Below are 20929 nucleotides of genomic sequence, written 5' to 3' on the forward strand. Positions count from 1 at the left end.
TGCCCCCCCCAGCATAAAGCCTGCCCCTCCTAAAATAAACCTTGGCTATGCCTAAGTGGTGTACCTGTGTCAATACAGTCATACCTTGGTTTTCAAACTCCTTGGGAGTTGAACGTTTTGGCTCCCGAATAATTAAAAACTGGAAGTGATTGTTTCGGTTTTTGAACCTTCTTTGGAACCCAAATGTGTGATGCAGCTTACGCAGCTTCCAATTGGCTGCAGGTGCTTTCTGCAGCCAATCAGAAGCTGCGCCTTGGTTCCCAAATGTTTGGGAAGTCGAATGGACTTCCAGAATGGATTCCATTTGGTACCACTGTATAGTATAATGCTTAGAGTGGTGGACAAAGCTGGCTTCAGGTTTGAGGGTGTCCTCATTGAAATGTCCCTCCTTTGTTGGTGGTGTGGGATATCCAGCCTCATATTAGCAACGTGCTTGAGTCTAATTAATACATGAAGGGGTTAAGACCATAGAGTAAGCTGTCCTGTTGGGCTTCACTAGGTCACTGCCCCTCACCTTGGGAAGGCAGGGTTATCAAGCATTTCCCATGTCACCATGTGAACCCTACCCGTAAAGAGGTCTAAGCCAGATGCTCCAAGTTTAGACTACATGGCTTAACCAAGCCATCTTTGTGTTTCTATACAAATAATTTAGGAACTCTCATTGCTTTGGAGCCTAAGTCTTATTAGGATTGATACCTTCTTTTGATAGTAAAATTACACTTGCTGATAAAGTGCCCAGTGGATATGAAGCTCTTGTTGACCTTAGCATATTTAGTGGGTGCTCAGCTTTCACGACAATCATCTATCACTGAGACAGAGGTCTCCTAGGCACATTTTGAGAATGATGGCCCCAATATCTAATCACACATACCTGTTTTGGAAGGTGCCTTTACGTACAAGCTCCAAAACTTTTCTTGCTCAATGTAATATATATATATTAAATGGTTTCCAAAAATTTGTTTCTGAAGGTCAGCATGGGCACATGTGAAGACACAGTGAGAGATCAATAAGTGGCATTGGTTGGCAGTATTTGCTGGCGCACACACACACACACACACACACACACACACACACACACACACAATGTGTGTGTGTGTGTGTGTGTGTGTGTGTGTGTGTGTGTGTGTGACACATAATGCCAAAAGGGAAACAAAATCAGACTACACTGAATCACTGAATTCTTACATACTGTTGCAGGCTAAGAGCCCCAAGACACAAGGAATTAAAAAGCAGGCTTCATTTGAAAGATTATCGGGAAACAAGCCATGCCAAGCCATTTGCCACGAGTGGTTCAGCTGCAGAAATAGACTGGAAGAAAAGAAGAATGAAGAAGGTAAATATTTAATATTTCAGTCAGGGAAATGAGCATGCTTATCCAATCAAAACACAAAGAGAAATTCAGTGAAAAAATTATATATGCGAATTTAAAAATGAAATGAAGTAAGCAAATAAAGGTATTCACGGCTACGTCCAAGTTTTGTACTGGAGTTAGCAGGACTTGAGTAAAAAAATGGGGCAGTGGGGAAGGTCATTTGATGTCAGGAGGGATATCACACACACACACACACACACACACCGCTCTTCATTTGAGGTTCATAGGGTGGTTTACTATAAAAAACACAAAAATACATAACAATATAACAAGCAAAAACAATAACCCTACCAAACAATTTGAAAGACCATAAATTGTTTAATTATCCAAAGGCCTGGGAGAATAGTGGTGCTTTTGCCAGGCACGAAAAGATACACAAAGAAGGCACCAGGTAAGTCTCCCTTGGGAGTGCATTCCACAAAACCAGGACTTTGAATTGGGCCTGGATTGGCATTAGAAGTCCATAACATATTGCCCCAGTGAGCAACCAGGCTGCTGAATTCTGCACCAGCTAAAGTTTCCAAATGACCTTCAGAGCAGCTCCACATATAATGCATTGCAGTAATCTAACCTAGAGGTTACCAGAGCATAGGATACCAGCCCAACCTGATGGCAGGCATTCCATGCTGCTGAGGCCACAAGAGCCTCAAGCGACAGCAGTGGACCCAGAAGTACCTGCAAGCTGAGTCCCGTTTCTAACTGAAGTCCATCTGTCCATAGCTACCACAAGGCGATGAAATTATTGTCATATGCTTGTGTCTATGCTGCAATTTTAATGCAGCAAGTAGGTTTAAAAGCCATGTTTTTTCTTCTCTTGCTCACAGCAAAACTGGTTAACTTAATGCAACCCTTTTGAAATGCTGGTAGACACAGTGAAACATTGGTAGTGTTGGTTATTTTAACCAAACCAGATTGTTATTAATATATTACCTTCAAGGTGCAATCCTGTGCACAGTGCATAGGTTTGCAGTGTCATAAAACTGTAGTGGGTATTGTACAAGATAAATCTATAATTTCAGGTGTAATGCCATATTCTAAATATGACAATGCTTTCCTTAACAGGACATTGAATGTGGGTTTACAGTATTAAAATAAATACATTACTGTCCTACGCATACACCTTGTTATGATGAAATCTCAACACATCTCAAGCTTTCCAGGTTTCAGGTTTCCTAATCCACCCCTACCAAGCCACCAGAAGGGCTTTGTCCAGCTATTGCAGCACTGAGCTAATTTAATGACCGACCCTGGATTCAGAAAGACTTTTGTTGTTGATTTTAAGACCAAGATTAGAGCTTTTATAATTACGTAAGTGTTCTACTTCATCATGAAAAAGGTTTGTCCCTTTAGCAATGAGAAAATTAAACAGTTATACAATGGATACTTAAGCAAAAACAAGCCAGCTATAAAGGAAGCATTACTTAGTGTGCCTCCTTATAGAAGGAGCAGTGGTTTTTTTTCTGGGGGATGCAGGGGTACGCATACCCCTAAACATTTTGTGAATCTAATGGGAGAAGAAACTAAACATTTTAAAATTTTTAATTTCTTCTCTAGCACTATGAATCTTCAGTTCTGTTGCTACCCCCGATGGCGGCCTCATTTCCTGAGTCTCAGACAGAATGCGAGTACCCCTAAACATTTTTTTCCACAGAAAAACACTGAGAAGGGGCATTGGTGATATTTTTGGGGGGTGGGTTGGTAAGAGAAGGAGACACTGGGAAATTCCAAACTCGTAAAATTATTTGTTCACTCTTTTTTTTTACCTTCAGAACAGTTTGTCAGTAGTCATGAAATGAAATGTGAAGGTAATTCAAAACAAAGAATTGAACCACTCACTTATAATTATGATGAGAATGACTGCACATACGATACCCAGGATGATCATCATCTAGAGAGGGAGAGAGAGGGAGAGTCAGTTTAGGGGAGGAAAACAGAGAAAGGTTAGCTTTGCCTGTACACTTGGACAGGCTGTTTGCCTTCTACAGCTCATACTTCAGATTTCCCAGGGAACAAACATGTGCTGTAAGAAAAGTAGATCATGATCTACTCGTAAGATGTCTGGGCAACTTGCAACAGATTGCCATGGGATTTCTGACATTTAACAATAGCTAAAACAATTAGGCTCATCCCCCACCAAAATCAGACCGGCTAAAGGCAAAAATGCAGAAGTGAGGTTTGATATGAAAGTACTGAACTCAGTTCTGGTACTGAAAGGGTGCTCTCTTCCTTAATTTGATGTGTACGACTTCCCACCTCTATCTATTTTGCACCTGACTTTTGTTGGTGGATCTTGGGGTTCAAATAAAAACACAGCGGCTGCAGCAGCAGGCTGAATGTCTGGCCACCCCTAGTTTAATCTTTGCACTCGTTCTTTTGGAACTATGTCCTTGCAGTAGTAACGTTTACCTTGCAGTTTTTCCACCAGTTTTTCCTCTTCAGTTTAGCTGCGCTAGTTTCAAACTGGGAGGCACCAGCTTGCAAGGCGTCCGCCCGGTTATCCAACTCCGAAAGCTTCTGGTCTCTTTCTAGTACTTTGTCCACATTGACTCGCATTATATCCACCACCTGAAATGGACATATCAATAGCTTGTAAAACACTGGGGTGGTGACCTATAGGCCTAGTCAGGTCTTTCCCCTCCATGCAGAGAATGAATGTATGGAAGGAGAAACAGAGAGCTATGCTCTTCATCCTTGTCCCTCCCCCTCCACTGCATTTTCAAACTTGTGCAACGTCCAAAAGGTGAGACTAAGCATCTTCAGACTATGGGCAAATTCATGGGCAGATGTCAGGTATGGGGCTGGGGGAAGCAGTGATGTCCTACTGCCAATTCCAATAACCCCTCTGTCTATTTGCTCTGTGCAGGAAAGAGGAACAACTGAATTAGTCAAATACAAGGCAGGGATTGGTGGTTTAAATGCCTTAGGCTGTGATGGAATATGCAGAAATGGCAAGACTAACGTGAAAGATCAGAAACCAGGAAGAACAAGTGTTTTTTAAAAGACTGGAATAACTTTATTGCATACTTAAAAGGCCACTGTATACAGTTAAAATCATTGGCAGAGATACAATGACACTTGCAATGTGAAATGAATTTTGGTTACTATGATTATATAATAGATGGATAATGGTAAAAGATACAGGGAAAAAGGAAAGGAATTTTTTTTTAGAAATGGAACCTATGGAAGGGGGAAGGCGGTCTGAAGGTTTGAAAGAACCTTGTTTTTTATGATTTGGAATGGTTATAGTTATTGTGTATAACTTTATGCAAAACCAATAAAATTTTTATTTAAGTAAATGTCTTAGGCTGCATTTCTAATTGCACTTGCCAGGAAATAAACCCCTTAAGTGATACTTAATTCTGAAGGAAACACCCAAAGGCTAGGGCTGTTTATTTCCATTTAGAGAGAGAAAAGAGTAGCTATCTTAAATGAAGAAGCAACCAAAGAATTCTAATTTCAACTAGTTTATTTCAGCTAATGGTAAAGAAAGTGAAACACTCAAGAGTGAAAAGTTTTCTTAATGAAGTACTCCAGTGAATGACAGCTGCAAATAACACCAAACTGATTCAACAGCTTGACATTTTTCACAGAAATACCCCAAAGTGTAATAGTAATAGATTTTATTATGGTGTGGATGTTTAGTGCCACCTTGAGGATATGTTTAATATGGCACAACATATTAATGGACATTTTCTAAGGATCTTTTCAGATGGACTCCCCCACTTCTCCAAATTACAGCAAATGGACAAGAACTGTTATGTGCTTGTTCTGTGAGATCCAAATGCATTCCCCAATAGATAGGATTCTTTTGTGGGACTGTTGCATTTCCCCAATACCAATGCCAGTATTTCGTAGGAAACTGAGCACAGATTTTCTGTTCCTGCTGCTGCTCCCACATTGCCACTTAATGCTGTCAGCTGACTTGGAAGTAGAGGGGGAGGGGACACAACTGGCTTGGCTGCAGGTTTGTTCTGGGACAAGAGGCAGCTGGTGGAAATCTGGTGTTTGCTGTTAACTGTGTGGCTGAAATGCAAATTGGCTCTCACCTCTCTCCTTGGTCTTTGATGGTGGCAAGAAGGTGGCAGGAGAGGAGAAGGTGGTCAATAAGCGTTGGCCTGCTGTCTGGTGGACTGGCTCATTCACGTTTATGTGTGAGGGCGGATGCAAGTGCAGAGTAGTGAGACAGAAGTGGTGACTCAAGCAGGCATGGGGGGGGAGCAAACATCAGATTTGCAGAGGCTGGTGGGTGGCAGTGGCAGGCTGAGCTCTGAGTTCAGGGATAATAACAACAGTAGTGCAAAAAAGGTGGTTGCCTGTTATGTATTCAGTGGTCTGTGTTGCCTGAGCTTGTTTGGACTAAGGATTCTGAGCTCCTGTGTTCTGATTTGATACATGATGTCCAATCACAGAGCATTTCAGGGGTTTGGGCCTCTGCCATTGGCTCTTGAACTCTGAGTTGTGATTTGCAGCTTGGAAGTTTAGACAGCCAATCATGTTAGGAGTGGCTTTCAAAAATGTATATAAGCAGTTGCTTTGCCCCTGTTACCCAGTTATGTAGTCAATAAAGGTTCTTGCTGTTATCACTGTATCTTGGCTCATGGGAACCCACCTACACATCATCGCCCACCCCAAGTGGGCCAAATGGGGAAGTCTCCTGTTGGGCCGGATTTGCTTCATGTGATGAAGGTTCCCCACCCCTACTTTAGTGGATTTCTCCACACAAACTCCCAGTGATGTTAGCTGTGTCCTGTGCATTGATGAGAGACAGTGTTTGACTCTGCTTGTGTCTGTTGATGCATGAAGCAGTGAGAGTTTGTGTGCCTGTCGCTTTCTCATGCCTGTCTGTGTTGTCCGAAGCTGCTCCAGCTATGCCCTGTTCCATCTTCAGCTTCTGCCTTTAACATACAAGAGCGTTTAAGGTAGATGAGAGACATAAAAGATGATGCACAGAACCTGAGAAACAAGAGCTACTCAGGCTGGTTGCGAATCTACACATAGATTCACAGTGCAATCCTAACCATGTCCGCTTGGAAGTATTGAATTCAGGCAGCTTACTCCCAGGTAAGCGGGGCTATGATTGCAGCCTTAGTCACTTCAAGAAACATGAAAAAGGGTAGACCACCGCAATAAACAACAATGCAGAATTTGTTACATGAGTATTCACCTCGGGTCAATGACTGCGCACCCTAGGTGAGTGGCATATTCAAAACTGGTACTCAACAGATGATCCAGATCACAATCCTGAAATCCACAGATCTCAACAAAGACAACTTGTGTTTAGCTCACCTCATTCACTTGAGCCTGTGTCTGCTGCAGCCTACGATTGCTGGTCACGTTGGTCTGAAGCGGAGCCCCCGCTGCACCTGGACTGGGGGCTCCTCCTGCACCTTGGGAAGGAGCTGCTGTTGACCTAAATCAGAAACCCAGCACATATTTATACCCTTGTGAAGTGAAGGACATGAGGCAGGAGTTGGTAATGCAGGTGAGCTGTGCATAAGCAAGCTGCCAGCTAGCTCTGCCGAGGCTCTTTTTATTAGCACAATATGCAAAACCAGTCAGATACATTTTGGACTGTCACCTTTACACAGCTTCCAGTCCTGAGATCGAGGGGTGGTATAAAGTTATTTTGGCACCTGTTACCACCGCGCCATTTCTCTCTTGAACAATGTATGACGAAGGAAACAAAGGTCACAGACAGGGCATGGCAGACCACTGAGAAAGCAAAAGGTTAGATAGAGGGCATGATGTTCAGACAGCTGTGGCTTGTCTGTGGGTGGAAGTGTGCTCCACACCAGCGGTCATTCCTTCACCCTTGTATGATATGGCTTACATCCTAACCAACATTCAACTGGCAGGAGCATCACGCAATGTTGTATTTTTCTCTGATTGCTAAGTTACAGTTCTGAGAAACCCGGAACAAGCTACAGTGCTCAGAATTCTTTGAGGGGAAAGGATGTGCTTCAAATGTGCTTTAAAGGCATAGAGTGCACCCAGCCAACCCCACACTCTTCCCCCAGAATGCTGGCTATGGAATATCACCCCTTGCCCCTGCCTTTATGACATGGTTCAGCAGATCTCTCTTAATTTGAGGGCCATATTGTGTCATTAGCAACTTTGCACTTGATTACCCTCCAATATTTATCCGATGAAAATCAGGATGTCCTATTTCTTCTTCTTCTTCATCATCATCATCATTATACCCCGCTCATCTGACTAGGTTGCCCCAGCCACTCTGGGTGGCTTCCAACATATAGAAAAACATAATAAAACATCAAACATGTTAAAACCTCCCGATACAGGGCTGCCTTCAGATGCCTTCTAAAGGTTGTATAGTTACTTATCTCCTTGGCTCAGGGGTTGCATAACTCCCTACCCTCCAACATAGGGGCGTCCTAAGGAAAAGTGGGACACTCCGGGATCAAATCAGAAACCATGATGGCTTCTGTAAATCCAGGATTGTCCCTGGAAAACAGAGACACTTGGAGGGTCTGGCCACATGCCTCTAACCACATGCCTCAAAAGTCACAGACTGTGGCGTGGAAGCATCTGAGCACACCATCTTGTCGAAGGGAACCACATGCAGGCCACTTTGGTTTCTAGGATGAATGTAAGGCAGGATATCAATGCAAGGGGGGAAAATAGATAAATGTGGCTAAGGCCAGAGGCAAAAATATGGCGGTGCAATTAATTTGAGGCTCTGCCTGTGTATAGTAGGCTATGTTCGAGTCACACAAAAGTCTTCGGTTTCTATTCCTCTCCCCACAATATTCATATCTATCTCTCCATTCTCCGTCTGGGCAAGGAAGAGGCACCCTCGCAGTTCAAGGGCACAGTCCAGCCTGAAGAAGGGGAAAAATCCCTCAAGGAAGGTGAGAAGCAGGGCTGGGTTGGGTTGGATACTTGTGGTAGCCAGGGCCAGACTGAAAGTAGTGGTACCAATAAAAGTGACTCTTACTTTTGCCTGATAAGGCTACATTTCAGGCACACATAAGTCATAGGTTCTACATGCACTCATCGTTTTCCATCCAGGCAAGTAAGAGGCATTTTCACAGTTGAAGGACGAATTCCAGCCAGAATTTTGCACACTGAAGAGGGACTCAGGCACATCACATCCTATTTCCCCTCATGGGGTGCAACAGAAAGTGCTTGAAAAAGGTTCCTCAACTTTGTCCTAGGGCATCACTGTCCCATGTATAAATCTAGGAATGCACAAGGCAACTATTTTCACAGTTACAAGCCCGGAAGTTTAGTGCTTTAACCATTGATCTGCACCACCTCCCTTCGTTGATCCGTATTTCACATTCGAGGTCAGCCTCCTAAGGTTTCTAAAGAATGAAAACAAAACTGAAACATTGATATACGAATGAGAGGAAATTGGCATTTGTTTCTGTTCAAATTAATCCACAAGGCAAGTCTTTTCTTTCCAGGAGCCTGTTTTTTATTACCAAAAACATCCCTTTGGAGGTTTCCTGACAGATCCAATCTGTACTGGTGGCTGAACATCGGCCAGCAAGTCTTCCTCACGCCCACTGGCCTGACAGTTCCTAATGATTCCTTCCTCCCACACTCCTGTGACTCACTGTCCTTTCTGAAAGGTCCCTCGTCATTTAATCCCATAGGGAGACAGCCAACCTCCTCTAGAAGTGCCAAAGAAATCCCTGGGAATGAAGCAAAATGCAAAAATGAAACAGCATATAACAGCAAATGATTAGGGATGGGATGAAAACTGATTCAGGTTGCATGAATCAAGACGGGGGTTGCGTGGAATTCTGCCAAGCTGAGCAAGGATTCCTCCCCCTGCTGCCACAATTATTTTGAGGAAAGAATGTGCTTTAAATATGTGGCGTGTACACAGCCTAATAGTCTGTTATTAGGGTATATTACAAGGCATCCAGTGAGTGCCTCTTGAGCTCCTGGAATCTTTCACCTCTCACTTTGAAAACTATAGGCACAGAGCAGGAATAGTCCCTAGGAAACTACAAAGGGGCCAGGAAATGTGTGGTTTATCACCCTCTGTTTGTTTGTGCTGCTGCTGTTATAATCTATTGTTTTAACTATGTTCTGCTGCATGCCTATAACTCATTACTGACAGTGGTTGCCATCTATGGTAGCGCAGAGTTTGTCAGTTGGCTGCCAACATTGCAATGATTGATCATACAGCATATAACGACATTAGTAACACTGCCTACTACCAAAGACACATTGCCATGTTGTGAGAAATGAAGATCAGTTTGTAAGAGGCTTTGCAGTGGGTTTATATGCAAGCTGAGAGGCTTGCGAATGCCTCAGTAAAGGTAAAAGGTAAAGGACCCCTAGACAGTTAAGTCCAGTCAAAGGAAACTATGGGGTGCAGTGCTCATCACACTTCAGGCCGAGGGAGCCAGCATTTGTCCACAGACAACTTTCTGGGTCATGTGGCCAGCATGACTAAACTGCTTCTGTCACAACAGAACACCGTGACAAGTGCCAGAGCACACAGAAACACCCTTTACCTTCCCGCCACTGTGGTACCTATTTATCTGCTTTCACTGGTGTGCTTTCAAACTGCTAGGTTGGCAGGAGCTGGGACAGAGCAATGGGAGCTCACCCCGTCATGGGAATTTGAACCTCTGACCTTCTGATTGGCAAGCCCAAGAGGCTCAGTGGTTTAGACCACAGTGCCACCTGAGTCCCTGCAATTGTGAATGCCTACATGCTGCAGAATGCCTACATGCTGCAGAATGTCTACAATTCATGCCGGCAGAAGACTTACCAAGAAAAAAATATTTTAAATAGAGTGGTGCAGCAAAGAATAAGTGATATTCTGAGATGTGACTTCTAAAGCTGATCTGAATATTCCTCACAAAATTGCAATCTATTAATTTATGATTTGCTTCCAAATAGGTGTCTCATTAGGGCAGCTCCATGCATTATGATTGTTTCTAATGTCTGACATTTGCTGTGTTTTTATTATGTTTGAAGCCACCCAGAGTGTCTGATGGGTAGGGTATTAATAAATGCTGCTGATGATGATGATAAAATAGAAAGGGTCTTCACAGTGGTGGCACCCCAATTTACTGCCCTCCCCAGCGAGGATAGGATTGGTGGGAGGGGGACCTCATAGCATTAAGACTCCTATAGATTTTGCTTCCCCAGTAGGTTTCCAGGGGATCTCTAAGCCAAGCACAGAGCACCACATGTGTCCCCAGCTCCCAGCATTAGCCCAGCTCCCATTGTTCTCCATCTTACAATGATGGGCATCCCGCCAGGAGAGGTGGCGAAAATTGTCTTTAAGGCAACAGAGCTCACACTTTCAAAATGTAAATAATGGAGACTTAGCTGAGCAGCTAAGACCATCATCTTGATAAAAGAACCAGTCTGACAGGTTTCCTCTTATAGACTCTACTCTCACAGATACAGGATCACAGGCGTGGAAGATTCCTGTTGTATCATCCAGACCCAACTCCCTAAACTAGTAGATTTATTACCTGCCATCCCATCTACCAGATCTTTCTTCAAGCCAGACTGAGTCAGAAGGTAGCATTTGCTCACCTTGAATCCACAACGAACACATCTGACAAGCACCAAGATGAATCACTTCTGTATTTTAGCACTTAGTAATATTCACACAGCAGAAGGAAGACCTATTGCGGTATAAGGTCCATAGATTTGTTTCCCTTTTTAAGTTGGATAATTTGGATGATGGAATATATTACTCAGACGGGATCTTCTTGGACCCCATGTGAGGAACACACCTGTTCTGCCACTAGCCTAAGTCTCCTTGAAACCTTTTCCACAGGTCAGTAAATTGTGGCTACCTCATAAGCATGGGAACTCTTTTTCTACCTCGTGATCAAAGAGACCACACCATCGTAGTAAATGCTAAATAATACTGTTACATGCCACCCCAATCTCTGAACAGTGAGAGATTCCAGGGGTACCAGGGGCTTAGCAGGCTCTGTGTTTCCTTTTGGACAGTGAGAGATTGTCTTCATGATATATGGTTTATTTACACATATATACAACCTGAGCCTACAATGGAGGCATTACACCCACAAGCGGGTCCTGTCTCTCTCTCTCGTGGCTGCCACATTGGATCCAAACTGCCAGCCCCCATTGTGCTCTGGCCCCACTTTCTCCAACTTGCAAGCAAAAAGCCGCTCTCCTTTGCAGGCGCTCTCACTGCGCTTCCTCCAAGGAAATAGCCCACTCCCCGAAAACATTTCACAGTATTTTACAAATTGATTGCACTTTTCATAAAAAAACAGGGTCCCAAATGAGCACAAGCAGTGTGCAAAATATTGCAACATGTGCTGGATAAGACTGATTGCCATTGTCAGCCGATCAGCACTGAGCACAACTGTCTCTACAGCAAAACGACAAAATCCATAAAGGTGGGGAAAGCTGGATTTGCCTAGACTGGGGATGAGACTGACCGATGTTGTTGGACTCCAGTGCTCATGCATAGGGCTGGCCTACCCATGAGGCAAGGTGAGGTTTCAGTCTGAGGGATCCACAGGGGCAGCAGAGCCAGCCTCCAAACAACGCATTGCTCACTGCTGCCGCCACTGCAGCGGCACACTCCTTGGAGGCCAGGTGTCAAAGTCACTCCACACTCAAAGGAATGCACACAGCAGACAGTTAACTCTTTATTGTCAAGCTGGGACTTACAGTCATTCTGTGGATCTGAATACCCCCACACACCAGTCTAGCATCTAGGCCAGGGGTTGGCAAGGCTTAACGGGCATGGGCTGGATCACTCCTGTGGAGATCCTCTGTTGGCCAGACTGGTGCAGCGTGACACTGGAAATCGTGTCTGCGCATGCCCAGACACCGAAAATTGTGCCTGCGCAGGCGCAATTTCCGGCGTCTGGGCATGTGCAGAAGCAATTTCCAGAGCTGTGGAAAAGAGTCCCTGTGCTGTGCTGCACTGGTTTAGTGCAGTGCATGGGGTCTAGCCGAGTGAGCGGCTCAGTTTGGGGGCAGCTCATGGGCTGGTTAAGCGACCCTCATGGGCCGCTTCTGGCCCATGGGCCTTAGGTTGCCAACCTTTGATCTAGGCAGCTATTCCCAGGCCTGCGCTCTATGGAGCAGCTGCAGCAACAGGGGCCACTCCCCCTCCACCAGTTTAGGTTGCTCCCCCCGATGGGCTGTGTGCGTACAGCCAGAGACTATGCCTGTGTGGAAGTTGCCTCTGCTCTTCCCACTTCAATTTTCTCCTGGTTCTGGGAGACAGTGGTGCAGGAGAGGGTGGGGAAGCACCCAGCCCTTCACATGCCTGACCTGCCTCTTCCTCCTCTTCTTCCAGCCCATCCTGTGCTCCACCCTCCAGCTCTGAAGCTTCCTCCTTGCATCCTGATTGGTACAGGTCGCCACAAATCACTGGCCAGAACTCTACCATGAGCACATCCCTTGTTCTCTTACAAAGGCAATGGAGCCCATTTGAAAGGTGCCGGAATTGAGTTCTGGTGAGTTCCAGCTGGAAAAAAGCCCTTCCCAGGACTTTCCATGGCTGTTAAAGTGATATAAGAGTGCTTTAAATATATGGTGTCGATATGCCCGCAGGGTACACAGTCTAGTCAAGCTATGTAAGCCCTATTTATTTATTAAATTTCTATACCACCCTTCATCCAAGGTTTTTTCCTAATAAAGGTGAGTGGAACAAAATTTAAAGGGTGGGCTTTCGAGGGGTTGAAAATGTGGGTAGTTTTCAATACGTATTTGACAAAATTACTTTTTGCATCAACGATTTCTAGATTTATTCTCCAGGGCATGGACAGAAGCTAAGAATAATCAAGTGCAAATTGTTTGGAGAAAAAGCATTCAGATGCCATTTAAAACAGCAACAAGGAAGCATGCAGTAGCCTGTTATAACTATATCTTTATGCTCATGAAGATGCGCACGCAGTCATCAAAAACTGTGTGATACGAAGACTTCCTGTCCCTGTGAAGCAAAAGTGTTGGTACAAGCAGTGAATATATTTACGCCAAGGGTTGTCACACATTTTGCACAGCACGTAAAAACGTTTTCATCTGTGATACGTACTTGCTGATCTTTCTTCCTTAAAAATGATTATTCACACCATTAACCACTGACCAACCACAATCACAGGAGAGTACCAATAAAACCAGATACTTGCTTATCACTTCCAGTCCCTAAACTTGGCATGCTTTTAGTAAACACTGCCAATTAAGAATGTGTGAAAACACACAGGAGGAATTCTATTTCTATGCCTGTTTTCCCAAGTCTAACAAATCTTAACATACGGTGCATATCTGGAGGTGAAAAAAGAGAGGAGGGGACACAAAAATACTAGGGAAAGGAGAGGGGAAAAACACAGGTCAGGAACTTCTGGAGGCCAAAGATTATGGACAGGGGCAGTAATGCTTCTGAATACCAGTTACTGGAAACCACAGAAGGGGAGAATGATCTTGTACTCAGGTCCAGGTTGCAGGTTTCCTCCAGGCATCTGGTTGGCGACAGCCATAACAGGATGCTGAACTAGATGGGCCACTAACTTGATTCAGCAGGCTCATCATATGTTCCCCACCGCTAGTGTATAGGATGGTAGCCTTAGTGTTACTTGTTTTGTTCATCCATCCTGCATCACAGGTTTACCATTAAAAGCTTCAAGCTTTAATACTCCCAAAGAGGCACTGGGAAAGGAAATCGCTATCACTTCTCCATTTGTGGTGCATAGATCTACCTTTCAGAGACTGATGGGGCAAGGCAGGGCCTGGTAAAGTCTTCCCCTCTTCACAACCTTATGATTTTATGAAGTGAATGATGAGTAGCAAGCCTTGCCAGCTATCCTTGTTGGTCTGCCCATGACATTCTGTTGCCTGAGACAAAGGACCACCCCCTTTCCCCATTCGACACACCCTCCAGATTCAATCCAAACTGGTAATTGAATCTTACTTCAACCCTGTCAATGGGACAGCATGCTTCAACACACCTGGGGGCAGGAGGGCAGCTTAGGGGGCACTGGGCAGCCCCCTGTATGAAATCCGCAGCAGTGCTCTCCAATGCTTATGCTTCATCACCGGCTTCCCACCCTCCAGTACCTGCTGCCTGAGGCAGCTGTGTTGCTCACCCTAATGGTAGGGGTGTGTGTGTGTAGGAGGTAGAATAAGCCTTCTGCAAAGCTGAGGGCTGAATAATCTGCACCGTCCACGATCTTTTGCAAACTACTTAACAGACATCCAGGAATGGAAGAGTAGTGAACAGTAAGTGTTGAATCAGTACTGTTGACTCATCATCCTCTACAGGTAGATAAAACAAAGGGAGGAGGGTAAGTCATTTCCTGGGATGAGACTATAACAACAGAATGTTCCATTTTATCTATAAGCTGCCATTAAAACCTGCTTTACCCCTGCAATCAGGCAATGTGCAAAAGCTAAAAGCGCATGAAACCCACACCAGTGAAAAAGATTCTGTTGTTATCCAGGTGTAACAATGTAAGACAATGCATCTGCAGGGTGACAGAAGGCCAGGATGCCAGGAACAGAAGGTCATTCAATCAGTGACTCATTCCCTGGGAAGCACTTACAACAGAGATGACTGTGACCAGTGATGCTGTCAAGTGAGACAGGGGACCAGTATGACGCACTGAGTCAGGTCCCAGCACACCCATCTTTGACTCCCACTCACCCATGACATTTCCAATATGATCCTTTGATGGTAACATTTCCAGTTGGTGGCTTGCTTACGGAAGTCCCAAAGGCTTCCAAATGTTTCTTTATCTAATTTTAAATGATTGTAAACATGCTTTGATGTTATCAAGGTATCTGATGATGTGAGACTTGCCCTTTCATACAGAACAACCCAATAAGCAACATGCGGTGGTGCAGGGAGATGGTCATCCCTTCTATTTCCCATGTTCAAAGGCAAGTGCTGGTACTGATGTAGCCAAAATGGCCATTCTAACTTTTTCTCCCCCTCGAAGCAGTGTTTGGATGAGACACACATTTTGACATCTCTTCATTGATGATTCAAAGCTGTATGATTGCGAGCACCAATCAACATTCTGAGCAGCTGCAAATTGAATCAATTCAAATTTCCAAACTGTCTTCAGAGGCGTTTCATACAGGGTGAGTGTGCTTACAGTATGAATGGCCAAAGCCAGGTCCATCTTGTCCAGGAAAGTGTGCAGCTGGTGCACCAACTGAAGCCAGTAAAAAAAATGTTCCTAGTCACTATGACCAAGGCTGACATCAAGGGTCACCATGGCTGGGCATCTAAAAATCAACTAGAGGTTCATAATGTTCTACCAGAGAGTAATGTCCCCTATCTAATATCTTGTTGGAACTTCCTACTTCCAGCAGGCTTCTGGAGACTGTTTTTAAGGAAAAGGCTGGTGCTGTGATGTTTTCATTGCAATGATCTGTTTGTTTTAATAGCTCATATATATGCATGTGTGTGTGTTCTATTAATGTTTAATTGCTTCTCCTCCCCCAATGTTTTTGGCTGCTTCTATTTTAGCTGTAAGCCGCCCTGAGTCCCCTCTCAGGTTTTTCTGTGTGACTTTGTTTTGAATAAATATGGAAGTACTAGAAAACACACAAAGCAAGTTAAATATAGAAGGCCTATTAGTACAGTTTATGTAATGCGGCAGCAGGAAATAGTTGCATTAATCACCAAAGAACAGCCCACACAAATAAAGGTATTTGACGTCATCCTGCCTACTTGCATACACACAGCTAGGCAACACAGCAGCAATAGCATGAACTGCAGGGCAAGTTTATAAAAGCTGGAAAGATACAAGGTGCCACATCAAACCAAGCTGTGTTTGGGAAGAATAGCTACACAGTTAAATGAGTTTTATTTTAAATCAAAGAAAAAGAAAAATATCTTAAGTTATGTGTTTGTTTAATAAGAACTATCCTATAGAGTGCAAGCAATACAGGATAATTGATTAAGAAACTGATTGCCTGAAGGAGCTGATAGCCAACATCAAATTTTGTGTGGATGCTGTCAATGGGCATAATCTAGGCAATAAATTTTCCCCTTAGCTCCTTGGGGATAGATCAGTGACATACAGTATATAATGTTAAATGCTTTTTTTCCTTATGAGACATGCAGAGCAAGCTTACACATGTCTACTGAGAAGTAAGTCCTGTTGTGTTCAATGGAGCTTACTCTAAGGTATGGGTGCGCAGGAGTGAAGCTTCAGGCATGACTAACTTTAGATGAATCATGCCCAGTGTCTTGCCATACCTATGGAAGAAGGAAAGCATTTCTAATGATATGTAAATGTGAAACAATTCAATTATGATGTACCTATTCAGAACGGCAGGATCTGTGAATCTCTTAAAATGCAAGCATAAGTATTTACTACACGCCACTATTTTAGGAGGCTGGGTGTTGAAAGCCAGACTGTGCAAACATATGTACAATTAGCTTTGTAAAATCTATAGCCCTGTGAGAATTAGCATGGTATCCAAACTTGAAATTTGCTTGTGTGTGTAGAAATGAGCCGGCTGTACAAAGGTATTTTTTGGTTTGCTCAGTTTGCACAATTGGCAAGTGGCCCTCGGAAGGTTGCCTGGAAGGTTTCATGTGGCCCTCAGAATGAAAAATATCCCCGATCTTGGTTCTAAAGTAAATCTAATAGGGCTATAGCTTCTGGGAGCACCTTACCTGTGCTATTCATGTAAGAACAGGGGACAACTACAGCCTAGTGGCTTGTCTTGGGTAAGGTGTTCCCTATCCACTTCACTCTGTGGAGCAGGGGTGGAGGGCTTCATTTTCTTCAGATAATCTGTTAGGAGCCACATGCCAGTGGAGGGTGAGCAGAAAGCATAGGTGGGCAGAACCAGTGCAAAAAACATTTTCCCTCCCTCCCTCTGGCACTCCTTCTCTCTATCTCAATCACCCTTCCGCATCAGTCAATGGACTGCTGGAAGAGCACAGGTCAGGGCTGTCATATGCTTGACCTGCTCATTTACTGATGACCTTTGAAATCAGCCCAGGGTAGCCAGCCCCTGCACGGGAGACCTTGCAAATATTCCAAAGCCTTTACTTGCTCCCTGCCTGGTGGGCACACCCACTGATGAATGGGTTCTTTTGTATCTGCTTGGCTCCAAGCACTGATCTATGTTTCCATGGGCAGCCTTGGCTTGGCTTGGCTTGGCTTGGCATGAGATGAATCTCTGGAGCTTGGAGGTATCTGGGAATAAAAAGCTGGCATCATGCAGCCACATTCTATTTTCAGGTGAGCTTGACCTAGAGAAAAACCAACTCATATTTATCCCATACCTTCGGAATGTGCCTAACTGGTAATGTAACTCATATTTACAGTGCCAAACTGGCTACTCATCCTTTCGTGGTTTGATAAGTGCTACTGAGTGGTATGTTGCCTGTGTTCTGGAGCAATCAACACAATTGTGTCCATATGGGCTAGCTTTGCACAGATTCACTGCCCTTAATAATTTCTTTCCAGTTTATATCTGTCTATAAATATTGATGTCCATAATATGAATGAAATATGTGAAAACCAGAAAATAGATTTAACAACTGTCATCATTCAGTAAAGTGCTCTGCCATGGGCTCCCACTATCTTTCCAAAACATTTCAATACATATTAAATAGAGGATGTTCTGATAGGAGGTGGAACTTAACAACATCTGGAAGGCCACAGGCTTCACATCCCAGCTGTAACATTGCTTAGATAAGAATGTTAGAAACACAACACAGCAAGCTATTGAAGATTTAGAGACCTGAGCAGATCATAAAGTCTTGCTTCCATAATAGTCATGAGTATCCTACTCTGTGTCTGAGCAGACGTGTGAACATATTATTCACCACAAATGACCATCTAAGGCAGGGATGGGTAATCTCAGGCTTGAGGATTGAATGCCACCCTCCAGACCTTTCAGTCTAGTCCTTGGGACTCTGTCCAGCCCAGCCCAGCTCTCCTGCTTGAGTGACTCTGCATGGCTGGAATGTACCTTGAACTCTGATAATTCTTCTTGCTTGTCCGGATAGAGAGGGAATGTGAGCATGTACAGAAACTAGCCTACTGCACAAAGGTAAAATTCACACTTGTGGGTCCACCCACTTTTGCCTCTGGTCCCACCCACCACTGACATGCGGCCTCCAGAGGGTTGCCCAGAAGGGAATGTGCCCCTCAAGCTAGAAAAGTTTCTCCACCCTGATATAGGTCGATTCACAGGAGGCCAGTGGATATAGAAACACAAAGTAGATACAAAGTCCCTGAGTTCATCTGCAATTCCTTCCCCCCCCTCCTTCTTGTGAGAAACACACCAGCTCCCATGGTCTGAAGACTCTGCAGGTCAACAGACAGACTGCTTGTGAACTGGTATCTTCAATATCAGCCACCACCTATGTCTTTTTGCCCTTTCTCTCTGGTGAGAAAAGCATGGATCCTAAAGTGTATCACCCTCTGCCAGGAGCCCAAAGCTACTGCCCCCAGCCTTGATACCCTTAATAATATTACAGTGTGGCTTTTAATTCTAAGCTGCTTTGGGAGACAATCTTGGCTGAAAAGCAGTGTGTAAATATAATAAATAATATAATATAATATAAAGCAGGGGTCTGCAACCTTTAAGACAAAGAGAGCCACTTGGACCCGTTTCCGAAGAAAAAAAATCTGGGAGCCGCATAACTCGTCATTATAAAAATAACTTTTTTGTCACTTTTTTATTATTTCTTTGTTTGACCCCTCAGAATTACTCCTCCTCATAGAAATAAACGTTAAATTAACAAGTTACCTTTTTTTGTGTATGTGTTCTTCACTCCCCTTCAAAACAGTGACCAGCGTACATGCCCCTTACAATGTAGTGGGCAGGCGGGCGGGAAGGTGACATCGGGACGGTGCATGACTAACGCACGCACCGCCCCCATGCGACGTCACAGCCAGTACAGCGCCCGCCACAGTGGGGAGTGTCGGGGCGCACAATGCACCTCCTCTCCTCGCTAGTATCCGGCCCGGAGCCGCGGCAAAGGTGTAAAAGAGCCACATGCGGCTCCAGAGCCGCGGGTTGCTGACCCCTGATATAAAGAAATGACCTATATCAAGTTGGGCTAATTGTCTGTCTAGTACTGCCTGCCCTGCATGGTTGCAGTTTTCTTTGTTTTTGTTTGCCAGGATTCATTTAAGTCCTTTGCTGAATATGCCAGAGACCAGGATGAAGCCAAGATATTGTGCAGGTAAAGTATGTGTTAGACCACTTCATTGCAGCTCTCCCTGGAGAGGAAGGTTCTGGGTAAATTACTGTCAGCTGCAAAGCAAGATGGTCATCTGATTGCTCCTTCCTACTGCTAGCTTAAAGCTTTCAGCCCACAAGGAGGCAGGTAAGAAATTTGCACACACCTCAGTGTGGACTACTTGGCCCACCCATTGCTAAAATGAAGGCATCAGACCACTGTTTTGCTGTACATGAAGGTGAAATATGTATTGGAGATGTGTCTTAATCAGAATACTGTGTATTTCCAGTCCTCTCTTTACCAACATATATCTTGTAATGTAATCTCAGAAAAGTATATTACCTACTGAACTGCCAGTTATTACTACCTTCAAGTGCCTATAGTTCCAATGCTAAATCAAGGGTGAGCTCCTCCTTTACTTTAGTGGAGTTCTATTACAGCCTCATTCACCACTCAGCTATACCTCATAAAGCACAAATGGAGGTTTTCTGTTCCACGGTAATCCCCTGCTGCTATTCAGAACAAAATACAGGACAAAAAGCCATCGCACAAAAGCTCAAATCGCAACTTATCTAGGCATGAACTTTCCGGGGACTGTGTTGGCTTTCCTAAATAGAAACCCTCCAGAGGTCCAAGTTTCCCCACTTTCTACTGCAAGCAGAAGCCTATCTGGGGCTTGGAGTGTCCCCGCAAAGGAATCTCGACCCCTCGGAGCCTTGTAGCCCTTCTGTAGTTGTAGAGGAAGGAACACGCCCATAGCTCAAGCTGAGTAGTCGGAGTTTTTCAGCACCACAGCTGCCGGACAGCGCCCGAGCGCCGCTTCGACATCACCCGCGTTCGGGAGCCCCCACAGAAAGCCCATCGGCGCTGGTAGGGCGAACCTTTTAAAGACAAAACCAAACAGGCGATACTCACATTGTTCCCCTTTTTATAGTCTCGGCTTTCCCTTTCTCTCTCTCAGTCGCCAGCAAAGATGGCTTTCCAGTTCTCCTTCTGATGCAAACAGCCTCTTAGGATTGTAGGCACTGTTGCTGAGGCGAAGGCACAAGCTACTGAGCATGTCTGCACCTCATCGCTCCCACCCGCGAAGACGAGGAGTCAGTGCGCCGCTTTCCACCTTCGTATCAGTGGCAGTCCCAGGGCAGCCGGCAGGGGTGGAGTTCTGAATCCCCCTCCTGCCTGGAAAGAAAGAACGAAATCTCAAGCAGCTGCGTAGCGTTGGTAAAGAGGGCTAAGCAGCGAAAAGCCAACATCTCTTTTATTTCTTACATTTGAATCCCATCTTTCCTCCAATGAGTTCAGGGCTCCTCCATTCCTCTCTCACAACAACCCTGTGAGGTTAGGCTGAGAGAGACAGTGACTAGCCCTAGATCACCCAGGGAGCGGACTTGAACTTGAGTCCCCCCAGT

General features: G+C 44.6%; 1 protein-coding gene across 1 annotated transcript; it reads right to left on the reverse strand.

Moving 5' to 3' along the window:
• Window positions 1-1108: 1108 nt before the first annotated feature.
• LOC310846107 (vesicle-associated membrane protein 3-like) lies at window positions 1109-20698 on the reverse strand. The gene is made up of 5 exons (XM_083742192.1): window positions 20436-20698; window positions 6659-6782; window positions 3779-3937; window positions 3209-3260; window positions 1109-1308 (listed from the first exon to the last, which is right to left on the reverse strand). Coding segments are annotated over exons 1-5 (354 nt in total). The 5' UTR covers window positions 20438-20698; the 3' UTR covers window positions 1109-1291.
• Between the last annotated feature and the right edge of the window lie 231 nt (window positions 20699-20929).

This window comes from Podarcis gaigeae (genome assembly GCF_964106915.1).
Source record: "Podarcis gaigeae genome assembly, chromosome: 5".
In the NCBI taxonomy this organism is placed as follows: Eukaryota; Metazoa; Chordata; class Lepidosauria; order Squamata; family Lacertidae; genus Podarcis; species Podarcis gaigeae.

Bases quoted from the DNA above. Each gene is read 5' to 3' on its own strand.
- LOC310846107 (XM_083742192.1), bottom strand. The intron at 3,938-6,658 runs GTGAGCTAAACA...TGTCCATTTCAG, and splicing joins CACAGGCTCAAGTGAATGAG to GTGGTGGATATAATGCGAGT. The intron at 3,261-3,778 runs GTAAACGTTACT...CTCCCTCTCTAG, and splicing joins ACTGGTGGAAAAACTGCAAG to ATGATGATCATCCTGGGTAT.